Below are 13,700 nucleotides of genomic sequence, written 5' to 3'. Positions count from 1 at the left end.
TGGTGCTTGTCACATTGGAATATCTTTTCCTAACAATTTCTTGACAGCAATGGAAGACTTTCTTCGAAATTATGGAGGGTTGTTCCAAATTTTGCTTTTAAAGACTTTTGCCACCTCTTACTCCTCTTTTTTGTCACATTTATTCTTATAATTATTCGCTAGTTTTGGAGCAGCATGTAACATTATTTATATAGTGCCCTAAATCAATTATATAATTGTTTGTGCAAAAAATTTAAAAAAATATATATATACTTTTGACTAAAACATAGAAGGATGTCGTGAAAGTTCAATGAAAAAGTGCTTAAGTTACGAAATTTCACATTTTTTCGGTAACAGGAAGCAAGAATTGGATCTCAATGGTAGCTAGTTATAAAACACATGGAAATAATGAGGGAATAAATGAAGGTATGATGGCTACCAAGTAACCAAATTTTAGACTCTCGACATTTCGCTCTGGGAATAGACTATTTTAGTTCATGTTTTGAATTTTTTTTTTTTTTTTTTTTGTGTGACTATTTTAGCTTGAATAAAAAAAAATTATGTTTGGGATGATAGTTGACTTTTTTTTTTGTTTGTTACAAGTTGATTTGATGATTGTGAAAAAATAAATAAAATGATTAATATAATATTTTGTCTCATTAATTATTTTAACATATTTTGTTTTATTAGCTATTTTAAGGTAAACTCAATTTTCCAAACAAGGCCATCAATGAGTGCTTTTTTAAAATCTATTTGTTAAATTATTAGACAAATTATTGCAAAATATTTTTCGTGTGGATTATTTTTTTATTTTTTTATTTTGGCTTAATAAAAAAATTTTATTGATAGCAAAGATGGATGAATACCTCAGCCAATGGTTCAACCATTACAATTACAATGACAACATTGATAATAAATTCGCATATTCAACATGTAATTTTGCATTGATGTAAATTCGAAGTCTGAAATCACATGTCCAATTTATGAAACCTTTTGTCTTGTCATCTTCTTCACCAAAATCAACAATGAGTATGTTTGAATAGCTATGTTCCCTCTCAATCTCTACTTCTATTTGTCTGGATCTGCACCACATCTCTAGATCTCCACTACATCGCTGCCAATCTCCACCAATAAACCGATGTCATTCACCTCCACTCTCACAAATCTCCCTATATATGTGCCTCAAATCTGCAATTACAATCCAGTGTAATTAAATACAATTAAAAGAAGAAGGGATAGCTACCGAAGGAAGTGTAATTTAAGAATAAAAAAATTCTTAAGATTTGGCATAAAGAAAAGTAAGATTTCACGACTCCAAATCCAACATTTGCTTTATATATAGTATAGATATATAACTGTCAGATAATAACTACTACATATTTTTTCCAGTCATGCTACAATACACACCCCTTTTTATGGTGTATACCATATGCTAGTTATGACACTTTGTGGTGTTGATACCACAAATGTTATAATTAAATCACTTTCAATCATAACTAAAAAGATACAATGAGTCATAATCAAACATTTCTTAAAGACAACCAAAGATCTTTCTTGTCATAACTAAAATAAAAATCACGTAGGTCATAATCAATATTACAATGAGTCAACCAAATTATTGCTTGAAGCATAACTAAAGAACTCTTTGATCATAACCAAAATAAAGAAGTCATAACCAAATCATAACCAATACGTTAAAAAGTGATAGCCATGTCATAACTAACAACACAATGAATCAAAACCAAAGACTACAAAAGTTATAACTGACACATGATACACAACCCAAAAATAGGTGTGTATTATAGAACTTTTCTTAATTGATCATCACTTATGAGTTGATTGGGAAGTTTGGTTTTCTGGTTAAAAAAGCAAAAAAACTACTAAAAACAAAGATGTAACTAAAAAGTCAAAATGATACTTTCTTGTTTGGCAAGTTGTGATTTTAGCCTAAAAACTAAAAAACCGCTAAAAAAATAAAAAATCAACAAATACAAAAAAGTCACTAAAAAAGTGAGTCATGCACAAGGAATTTATGTTTTTCCATACAACTAAAAAATTCATTTTCAAATCAATAAAACTAAGAAGCCTCCCCAATTTACCTGAAAATTTAACAACTGCACACATGGCAGCCCACCATGGAGGCTTTTTTTATTTAAAAGGAAAAAAATATATATACAAAAACTTAGCCTTAACATAATTGGGGAGTTGGTAAATTTATGAGTAAATTAGAATGACTTTCTAGACTTATTGTTTTCCAATATATTAGTAATTTTTTTCACCTCATAAAAAAACTAAAAATCCAAAACAACACTAAAAAAAAGCCGAACCTCAAACCACACCTGAATTGAATTGGATTATTAATCACCACCTGATGCTTAAACTTAAAAACTCAAATTTATAAGTCAAAAGTCTACCGTGACCATGAAAATTTTGCCAACAATTCTAGGAATCTCTAATTACATGTAGGTAGGTAAGTTGATGTGAAGGATTTACTCTTCACATACCAGGTTGCAGATAGTATATTTTCAAATACATAACAGAGGGCTAATCAAACAAGAAAAACAAAAAGGAAAGCAGTATGGTTTCGATCACTATGCGTGTGATTGCAATTACCTTTTACAGTGGAATTTGCAAGATGATGTCCCGAAAATGTTGACAGAGGTCGCAGTCATGGAGGGAAGAAGTGGCCCTTCACTGTTTCTCTTTTAATTTCTACATTTTACAACCACAAGAGGGCAACTCTGATGAGAGATAACATCCCAAAATATAAATTAAATTAAAAAAAAAAATTAAAAAAAGAAAAAGAAAAAGAAAAGAAAAGGAAGGGAGAGTAGTAAGTTTTATATTTTAATAATTTGACGCACGCACCTGACTTGTTTTTTAGCAGCAGCTTGGGTCAAAGATGAATTTATCATCTATGTCGACACGAGGAATGTGAGAAATGAAGCAATATTGGCCTTTCCCCTTTCGACACCGTTGTTTTAATATCGGGCATCCTTCGATCATCAATCCCAAAAGCGAGGGAGGCAGCCCTTGCTCCGGAAACGATGCAAATTTAGGGCAATCCTGGATCAAGAGATGCAAAAGCGAGGGAGGCAGCCCTTCCTTTGGCAAAGAAGTGAGCTTACGGCAATCATAGATGTAAAGTATTTCAAGAGAGGTGAGGTCTTGAAAGTCCTTGAAAGATAGCTTCTCTAGATTTGGAAAATACTGCAGGACAGGCCGGTCAGAGAGGTGGGCAATAACATTCCATCTTCTGAAATGGACTCCCAACGGTAATCTTTTAAACCATTAAGAAGGAGTTTTCTAAGAGAGGATAATCTGTGCAAACCCCACTCTGATAGGGGTTTACTGATCATGATCGTGTCGATGACAAGTGAACGGAGGTTCGTGAGAGAACTCCAGTTGGACACAATTCCTGCAGGGCATTTCCATACTTTCAGCTCTTGAAGAGAACTGAGGTCGTATGGTAGGGCCTTGAGCTTTTTGCAGTCGTAGATAAGCAAGTCTCTCAGATTCGATGTGGCGACCCGGAACCAACCTTCCGGAAGGAACCCCATGTCTTCACAACCTCTTATGTCCACTAGGCTGATATTTTTTAATTCATTATTGTTGCTGCTATGCATGGCATCCGGCAAGGATTTGAGGTTCTTACAAGCATTAATTCGAATCGATTTAAGAGATGGACAACTAATTTTCATACCCTCCTCTGCTAGTAGTGACTCCAGCTTCGATAGATGAGCAATATCAAGTTCTTCAAGTGCAGCCGGTAGCCCACCTCTGAACAATAAGTATGTGAGCGATGGACAATTTTGAACCTTCATTTTCTGAAGACATTTCAGGGCATGCAGTCCCTCTGGCAGCTTCTCCAGCTTTTTACAATTATCAATTCCCAGATACATAAGCCCCATTAAGTAAGGCGGCCCCTCTTGCTCCTGCTGCTGTCGCTGCAACTGTGGACCATCTTTTCCTTCTACTTCTTCTTCGAACAAGGAAATAAGTTGGGGGCAGTTTTCAATCTCCAAATGTCGCAAGGCAGGGGCAGGGGGTTTGTGCTGTAGTCTGACCTCATTCTGCCACAATGTTTTGAGTTTTTCACAATTATGAATCCTCAATTCTTCAAGTCCCGTAAACCCATGAAAGAACCATTTAGGCAGGCGTGTGAGTTTCTGAATATTTTCAATTCTCATATCAGTCACTGAGCTCAAATGTTTATATGCTACAGTTGCTAATACTTCATCGCCTACCTCTCGATTAGGAATAGAGTCCAAAATTGAAACATCACTGAGAGATAAGGAGGAGACTGAACTGAAGTGGAGGGTATTCCTCTTTTGGTGGAGCATTGTAGGGCTCGGAAGCCATTCAACCACCAACCGTGGACACTTCTGAATCTCAAGCTTTCTTAAGCAAGGAAGACTGTTGGGCAATTTACCCAAAAGCTTGGGGCAACTTCGAATGGACAGCTCTGAGAGGCGAGCAAATGCTTGAATTTCCTCATCAACTTCAAAAGGAGACCAATCCTCCCATTCCGGCATATCCCAAAAGCATAAAGTCTCTAGAGCTGGAAAAGGGTTTGAGCAACCCCACCCATAGAACTCAAGGCCAACATTCTCCACTCTTTTCATTCCTCTAATCTGAAGTTTTGCAAGCGAGGGTAATTGCCCCTGTTAGAATTTCCCATCTTTACCTTCACCTACTCCACTACACACTCCACTTCACCTACCTCCACTTCACCACACACTCCACTTCACCTAACCCACTATCACCTCCACTACACCTACTACCACATTTTCTTCTATATATAGATTGTATAGGAATTGTAATTTACATCAATATATACGACAATCAATAATCATCAATACATATATTTCTACATGGTATCAGAGCTATAGGTTAGCTCTTGGTGAGCTTCACCTTCCGGCGGGCGGCAACCTTGCCTTCACCGCCCGCCGGACCCTAACCTGTTACATAATCAAATCTCAAACAGACCTGATTCACACCTCCCAAAACATCTCATTTCATTCATCTGTTTCGTACCCTGTTGGCCTTCTTCCTTACCTTGCCGATCGGCGCCACCGCGCTACTTGCCTTGCTGTCACCGCCGTTAGACTTTCCGGCGTTGGTTCTCTACTCGCCGCCAGTGCTCTTCACATGATCAGCTTTTGCATTTGCAACAGGATTCTCATACCGCTGGTGCAGCCAACCATAAAGCTGCTCGACAAGGAAGTGAAGGAGAGGAATGATATGCATGGGCCAGAACATAATCAAAGTGGTTGTGACACAATGAAAGTTTCTAGTTTATCTGCACCAGGTGCAGATTCAGATTCATCCAGTGGCAGAAGGCAACATACAGATGTGCCTGATGCTTTTTCTTCTAGTGCTGATGATGGTAGTGAGGAGCCCATTTATGAAAGAGAGGAATGAAGGGGAAGGCTGTAAGTGGGATGAATTACTACGCATGTTTGTCTATCATGTCTCTATTGATCCTCACACCTTTTGCAATTGCTGTGGAGGGCCCTGAAATGTGGGCAGCTAGCTGGCAGACTGCTCTCTCTCTCTCTCTTTTTCACTTTCCAACCCATGTGCATTTTGTTTTCTACTTTTTTGACAACCCAGCAACACACCACAACCCAAAGTCTCTTTTCCTTTCTTTTATTTTATTTAAAACAATTGCTGTCACCCCTCTTTTCCTTTCTTTTATTTTATTTACACACAATGCCTCTCACCTGTTTTCATCCACCGCCCACATCCTCACTTTCTTTAATATATATTTTTTTATTATAATATATATATATTTTTTTTATCCCTATTTTTATTTTATTTTATTTTATTCTATTTTTTTTTATCTTTTGTATAATACTGAAACATTGATTAAAAAAAAAAAAAAACAAAAAAAAAAAAAAAAAAAAAAAACAAACAGACAGAAGAAGCAGAACTGCACACCACACTCATTTTATTCATGTTGGGGCTCACCCCGATCACCATTTTACAAAAAAAAAAAAAACAAAAAAAAAAAAAAAAAAAAAAAAACACAAACCAAAACAAAACACCCACACCCACAGTGGGATTTTTCTTCTCTACTCTGCTGCAGGTCTCTTCTTCTTGCCTCCATCCTGCGCGGCCCTTGACGGTGCTGCCTCCGTGTTTTCCACGCCACCGAGCACGTTCACTCCCCCATACTCCTCCACTGCAGCATATGGCGGACCTCCAAAACGGAACATCACGGTGGCCTTCCGCTTCAGCTCCTTATTTTCTGCCTTCAGCACACTTATCTCTGCTCGCGCATCCTTATACATGCGTTGGAGCAGAGCCAGCTGGGAGTTTAAATGCTGCACCTCATTTGTCCTACTCTGCAACCGGTTCGACAAATTTGTGACCGCCGTCATGCTTTCCACACATGCCTTCAGAGTATACTGATTGGCCTCCACATCCGACTGCGCTGCCATTCTTTGCTCCACCGACCGCATCGGAAAGTTCAACGGAGCAAACTCCGGGGCACTTGGTTGAGGTTCCAGTGCCACCGCACCAGTTCTCTCTCTTGTTGACTCGTTGAGGTCGGGAAAGAGGGTGAGCAGTCCACGGGAAGACGAAGACGAAGCCATTTTCTGGGCCACAGAGTGTTATACAGAATCTCTCTCAGAAATCTCTCTCAGAATATCTCTCACAGGTGTTTTTTGCCTCAGCCTCAGCCTCTGTCTTATAGCCGAGGCAGCCACGCGCATCGCGCGCCTCTTACCGACAGACGACAAACGGGCGCGCAAGCCAAGGCGCCCACGTGCCTCGCCATCATCATGTCCGGCACACCTTTTTATGGATTGGGCACGCCTTTTGATGGCACGCCTTTTGAAAAATTGGGCACACCTTTTGAGGGTGCATTTTTTTAAGGGTCCGACAAGACTCTGTAAACTGTCCCGACATTAATTTCGGTTAGTTCCTTTATGGGTCCGACAAGACTCTGTAAACTGTCCCGACATAGATTCCGGTTAGTTTCTACAAGGGTCCGACAAGACTCTGTAAACTGTCCCGACATTGATTCCGGTTAGTTTCTACAAGGGTCCAGCAAGACTCCGTAAACTGTCACAAAACTGTCTTCTACAAACGGTCCGACATGACCCCATAAACTGTCTTCTACAACGGTCCGACATGACCCCATAAACTGTCTTCTACAACGGTCCGACATGACCCCATAAACTGTCTTCTACATCGGTCTGACACCACCATACAGTGTCCTCTACAACGTTATGACACCCCATACAGTGTCTTCACCAACGGTCTGACACGACCATACAGTGTCTCCTATCCTTTTTTATTTTTATGTATTTTCTTGTTTTGTTACTCTCTCCAAACTCAAGTTGGTTAGTTTCTCTCCTCCTTGAGTTTGCGGGGGGCTGTTAGAATTTCCCATCTTTACCTTCACCTACTCCACTACACACTCCACTTCACCTACCTCCACTTCACCACACACTCCACTTCACCTAACCCACTATCACCTCCACTACACCTACTACCACATTTTCTTCTATATATAGATTGTATAGGAATTGTAATTTACATCAATATATACGACAATCAATAATCATCAATACATATATTTCTACAGCCCCAGAGGTGGTAAGCATGTGCATTTTTCAAAATTTTGCAACACTAAGCGAACCATATTAGAAAACAGAGGATCTCCAACCCAAGTTGGAAATATTGGACCATAGTAACCACTGATGGAAAGTACTTTAACCTTCTTGTCTGGTTGTAGCATGTCAAGCACTTCTAATTCAACCTTTTCATTTCATGAATCTTCTGAATTAGTGTTACCCCATTCCATCAATAACTCATCCAAGCCCTGCTTCTCCTTTAACTTAGCAGCCTTTGCATCCACAGCATCTACCACATTATCTAACCCGGAAATGCAAAGTGCCCCTCTAAGATGAATTAAGTTCCCCAACTCTCTTATCGTAAACCCATTTCCTCTGCTAACAATGAAGTTTGATAATGTTTGGAGACTCGTTAACTGACCTATTTTTGGTGGCATTTCTTGTAAGGAATTTGCACCAGTAACAATGAGATGACGCAAATTAATTAGGTTTCCTGTGTCTGAAGGCAACTTCTTCATATGTATGCAATATCTTAATACGAGTGTTTGTAGATTGTATAGAGTACACAGTGATTCAGGTAATGAGCAAAGCAGGGCATGAGAAAGATTAAGATACCTCAAATGTTTTGAATGTCCGATTGATCTTGGCAGTTCACTTATTTTATATCCACTCATACTAAGCACGCGTAAACGTGTAAGCTTTGGCAACAAATCATGGAGAACATTGTTGGTCAAATAAGCTTCTCCATAATATGCTCCACATGGTAAAAAGGTGCGCAAATGCTTGGCATCATAAAAGGCCTCAAACTTTTTGATGCCGCAATATTTGTCACGCCTGTGAGATGAATGGCGAGCCTCACGGAGATTTTTGTACTGCTCGTTAACTTTCAACTTATCCTCCAACCTAAAACAAATTTTTCCTGCAACAAACTGAGCGAGATCATTGATGAGGTCATGCATCACAAATTCTGAGCTTTCACCACTAGTTGATGGTTGAAAAAATGACCTGGACAACAATTCACGAAAGTACTCGAGCCCGAGATCTTCCATTTGATTCTTTCCTTTTTCTGCTGGTTCTTGAATGAAGCCTTCAGCCATCCACAATAAAACAATTGCCTTTTCACCATATATGAAATTCTTGGGCAGTATTGAACAGTATGCAAAACACTTCTTCAAATGTGAAGGGAGGTGATGGTAGCTTAACCTCAAAGCCGGAAGAATGTCACTTTCCTGGTCTGATAACTCCCACATTTTACTATTCAATACATCTTCCCATTCATCGTCTCTTAGTTTACACCGTAAAAGGCCACCAAGTGTCCTAGCAGCCAAAGGCAAGCCTCCACATTTCTCAACTATTTTCCTACCAATTGAAACCAAATTCGGGCTTGCCTCCATAATTGTGTTCTCAAATGCATTTTGTGCAAACACCGACCAACAATCATCCATTGATAATTGCTTCAAGTGATGATATTTCACAGTTCCTAACATCAACGCAACATCTGTGTTACGTGTTGTTACCATGACTTTACTTCCTTGGGCTCCATCATTGAAAGGACTTTTCAAAATGCTCCAATCACTGTGTTTTTTGTTCCAAAAATCATCTAAAACAATCAAGAACTTTTTCCCATCCAAAATCTGCTTTAGTTGGACTTGGACTTGACCCAAGGTATCAAAATTGCAAGGCTGGGAAGTGACGGACTCCAAAATTGCTTTCGTCACTCGCGTAATATCAAAATCTTCAGAGACATAAACCCATGCTTTTATTTCAAAGAGCTTCCCGACCATGTCATCATTGTATACCATCTGAGCAAGGGTGGTCTTGCCAACCCCACCCATACCCACAATCGGAACTACCCCAATATTGCAATTGCTCGACTCCTCAACACCTAGTAAGAGCAACTTAATTATCTTCTCTTTATCCTCATCCCTCCCATATACAGTAGGTTCATTCATCAAACATGTGGTGGGTGGTCTTTGCCAAGCTTTAGCAGATGTCCCTGCATTACTACTACTACCCACCTTTTGCAAGCCGAGCACAGTTCTACGTTCCAAAAGATCTTGGAATCGGGTTGTGATCTCATCTAATTTGACAATCTTGGTTGGAATTAGTGCACGTACCTTGGTGGTGATCATCGACTTAGGTCGCAAAGCTTCGGTGGAGAACTCGTCGAGTATGTCATCGACGTCATAAGCCAAGTCCTGAAGATCTTCAAGCCAAATCTTAATACCTCTTTCGGTCACTTGCTTCTCATCAGCATCAACGAGAACTGCCTCAATTTCTTCCAAAGTTGTGGTCCATTTCGTCAACAGAGTACGAATTCGGCGCTCTCCGCCGAAGCCGCGTGCAAAGTTGGACAGCTCGCCGGAGGCTAAAGTGGCGAACTTCTCAAATAGGAACTTGATTGAAGTGGCGATTAAGAGCTCTCCGATAGCCATTGATTCCTGAATTTTTTGAGAATGAAGAAGCACTAGAAATGGATTGAACTGAACTGAATTGATTTGAGAGTTTAACCAAATCGGAGGGTGGTTGTAGTTATGGATTCAATTGAGAGACTCCACACAACCAGAACAAAAGAAATGGGAAAAGAGAATGCAATAATGCATCAGACCAGGCATGTATGGAGAGAGAGAGAGAGAGAAGTCCATAATGTAAAAAAGCACAGGGAAAGGAAAGTGCTGAGAAAAAAACCGAGTGGGCACTCTGCGAAAGCACACTGAAAGAAATTATGATTTAAGTATCGGAAATTTGTGGAGAGGAATTTTAGAGTGTTTGGATTTATTTATTAAAATTTTAACAAGTTGAAGTTTGAACTCAAACTTAATGAAAATTTAATGAATTAAGTTCGAATTAAGTTCTTAAGCTTGAGTCTGTTTATGAATTTTAACGAGTCAAAAAATTTATATTTTTAAAATTACATATGAGATTAAAGTTACAATTAAAATTTTGGTTATACAATTATATATACAATATATAGAAACATATTAAAAAAATTAATATTTTACCAAAATAATAATATATACCGTCACTATTATATAAATGTATCATCTATAGTTAACTATTATTTGTATTTATATTTTTTAAATATATAAATAACATTTTTATACATATTTTTATATTATTTAATATATAAATAATAAATGTTAAATAAGCTAGTTAACAAGCCAAGTTTGCCAGCCAAGCTTTAATATGTTTGGATTTATTTATTAAAAATTTAACGAGTTCAAACTTAATATCAAACACGAAGAAAAAATAATAAAAAAAAAAATTAATGAATTGTATTTGAATAAACTCTTATCAAGCCAAATTCAAGTTTGTTCATGAACGATTTTGTTCATCTAGCCCTACCTACCATGCATACCTTTCGTGCTACAAATTGCCAAAAGACAAGTTTCCACATTGAAGTTGCAAACGACAGTTACTTCGAGGAAATAGTAACACTTTTGGAGTTGTTGCGGATCGTGGGCACACCAGGGGACACTCACAAGCAAAAACACAAGAGTTTTAACGTGGTTCGGCAAACCGGCCTACGTCCACGGGAGCGATGTTGTTATATATCAACAAATGGAGGAGATTACACACTCTCAACTCACTGTCTCTCTATATAACACACTCACTCACACTCTCTGACAAACAGAAAATAGCTCTCACTAGCTCTCTCTGTTTTGTGCCTTTCTCTCAGCAATGTGTTTTGCCATTTGCCCTGTCTACAACTCACCATCACCATTCCATTTTATACACCTTGGAGTAGGTGGGAGTGCCATTGGGTAGCCTCCATGCTTGACTTCGGCAGCCTCCTTCTTTGACATGGTTGGTAGCCTACTTCCTTGTTGACCAACCAAGGTGTGTTCACAAGACAATTTCCCCTTCACATGGGGTGAATTCAACAAATCACCCCCTCAACCCATGTGAGGTGATCCACTGCACACACTGCTGCTAATCTTGTCACGCCCAAATTCAACAAAGTCTGCATCTCTTCACTGAGATGCTTGCACCCCCTTGCCTGGAGTGCCCGGCACCCCCTCACTGGGGTGCCATGCAAAGCTTTACTTTGCAACTCTTTGAGATGGCATCTCTCCCTTCCATCCAGTCTTGGAGAGATCCCAATATGTCTCTAATTCAGGAGCAAAAGAAACTTTCTTTCCTGGGACATGCTTTGCTGTCTTGGTCTCTTTGCTCTGAGCTGTCTTTAGAATTGGCCGCAATGGCTCCGTCTTGTGCACCTCCGAACTGCCTCCATGCGTTCTTGTACACTTTGGTTGCCATGTCTGCTGGGCCCTATGTCTCTTCTGTGCATGTCTTGTACGTCTTGCCCGGTAAGTGACAGTAGCTCCGTCTGTCACAACCTTCTCCACAAGCCTGTACAGATTCCCCTCCAGTCGTCCATGTAGCATCACCGTATCTCCATGGATGACTTTGAGATTTCCTTTGCTAGATGTGAAGCTATAACCTTTCATGTCTAGCATACTTAAGGAAATTAGATTCTTCTTCAGTCTTGGCACGTGTCGGACTCCATCCAACGTGAAAATTTTTCCATCTTCCATTCTCAGCCGTACTGTTCCCATGCCAACAATCTTACTCACAGTGTTGTTAGCCACTCGAACAATACCTCCATCCTTGGCTTGGTAGGTAGAAAAAAGTTTCTTATCCATGCATATATGATATGTGCTTCCGGAATCTAAGATCCAGTCAGGTTTCGTCATACTCGACGAAACTGTAAATGCATACTCATCCTTAGCATTTACTGCAGCAGCGACATTTGATGAGCTCGCCTGTTCCTTTTGTGCTTTGTCCTCTTTGAGCTTTGCACAGTCTTTTATGAGGTGATCCTCCTGATCACAGTAATAACACTTTCTCCTGAAGCCTAACCTTGATTGCGAACGTCCTCTTGATTTGGATCTACCCCGTCTATCATTGGACCTACCTCTGCCTTGCTCATTTTCTGAGGCAACCATGGCATTTCCTTCTGGGTGTTTGCTACTGCTACCTTCCTGTTTCTTCATCGACTCATGAGAAATGAGCGTAGCAATCACCTCATCCAGTCCAAGAGCATCCTTCCCGTACAATAGAGTTGTCCTGAGATGCTCATATGATGCAGGTAGAGAGACCAGCAAGATCATAGCCCTATCTTCCTCCTGGGTCTTGTCTCCAATGGTGTCCAATTCCATTGTGATCCTATTGAACTCGTCCAGATGTTCTGTGAGGTTCGCACCTTCTGGCATTCTAAGTGTATATAGCTGCCTCTTTAGAGATAACCGGTTTGTCAAAGATTTTGACTTGTACCTCATCTCTAACTTTGCCCATAGCTCCGCCGGATCTACTTCACTGATGACTTCCCGGAGTGTGTTGTTCCCGAGATACAACTGAATTGTACTGTTTGCCAATTCCCTCAACTCCTCCCACTTGTCATCCTTTATGTCTTCCGGTTTGTTGGACTTTTTGAGAAGAGCTTTCACCAGACCTTCTCGTGTTAAAATGTTTTTCACCCTTTGCTGCCACAGGGTAAAGTCATTACTACCATTAAAAGGCTCAATCATGAAACTTGCGCCTTTTCCTGCCATTGTAAATTTCTTCCCTTTTTAAAGAAATTCTGATTTAAGAATCTGACCGTACGGATGGGTCCGGAATATTTCAAATAGTTGGAACGCACTATTGGATCGCCAAAAAACGGACTCCGAATGGCCTAGATCTAGCCAAAAGAGTTTGAATGCCTCCGATTCAAAAACTAACCATACGGATGTGTCCGGAATACTCCAAATAGTTGGAACTCACTATTGGATCGCCAAAAACGGACTCCGAATGGCCTAGATCTAGCCAGAACAGTTTCAACGGTTCAGATTTGCTGAATCTGGTGCGCCTGAGAAGCACCAGATAATTCCTCCGGATTGGCAGGTCAACGGCTCGGTCAACGGCGCAGGAGCGCGGTCAACGGCGGCTCAGCGGCGCGGCTTGGCTGGCGGCGCGGCTCCGGCACGGCTCGGCCAGGTCAGCGGCGCGGTCAACGGCTCGACGGCTCGGCTCGGCTCGGCGCAGGATGACGTCAGCCTGACGTCAGCTTCACGCGCGCCCCCACTCGTCTTCTTCCTTCGTCGGCGCGTGGGGCGCGTGTGTGCGAGTGGTCTTCACTCGCGATAT

At 40.2% G+C, this 13,700-nt stretch overlaps 1 protein-coding gene across 3 annotated transcripts; it reads right to left on the bottom strand.

Annotated features, from left to right (window-relative positions):
- Nucleotides 1-834: 834 nt before the first annotated feature.
- LOC145800461 (putative disease resistance RPP13-like protein 1) lies at nt 835-10,266 on the bottom strand. Of its 3 annotated transcripts, none has more exons than XM_082890145.1 (3): nt 2,848-10,266; nt 2,593-2,720; nt 835-1,167 (listed from the first exon to the last, which is right to left on the bottom strand). In XM_082890145.1, exon 1 carries the CDS (start codon nt 10,001-10,003, stop codon nt 7,763-7,765), a length of 2,241 nt encoding a protein of 746 aa, XP_082746271.1. In that variant the 5' UTR covers nt 10,004-10,266; the 3' UTR covers nt 835-1,167; nt 2,593-2,720; nt 2,848-7,762. The 3 variants fall into 3 exon arrangements, with proteins under 3 accessions (XP_082746271.1, XP_082746268.1, XP_082746276.1); XM_082890142.1 differs by having other exon boundaries at nt 2,593-2,691; XM_082890150.1 differs by having other exon boundaries at nt 2,593-2,691; nt 8,184-10,266.
- Between the last annotated feature and the right edge of the window lie 3,434 nt (nt 10,267-13,700).

This window comes from Camellia sinensis, chromosome 1 (assembly GCF_055761805.1).
Source record: "Camellia sinensis isolate YWXY chromosome 1, ASM5576180v1, whole genome shotgun sequence".
NCBI lineage: Eukaryota > Viridiplantae > Streptophyta > Magnoliopsida > Ericales > Theaceae > Camellia > Camellia sinensis.
This window is presented reverse-complemented; position numbering and strand designations above follow the sequence as displayed.

Coding starts and splice junctions, on each gene's coding strand:
- LOC145800461 (XM_082890145.1), bottom strand. CDS start 10,003: ATGGCTATCGGAGAGCTCTTAATCGCCACTTCAATCAAGTTCCTATTT.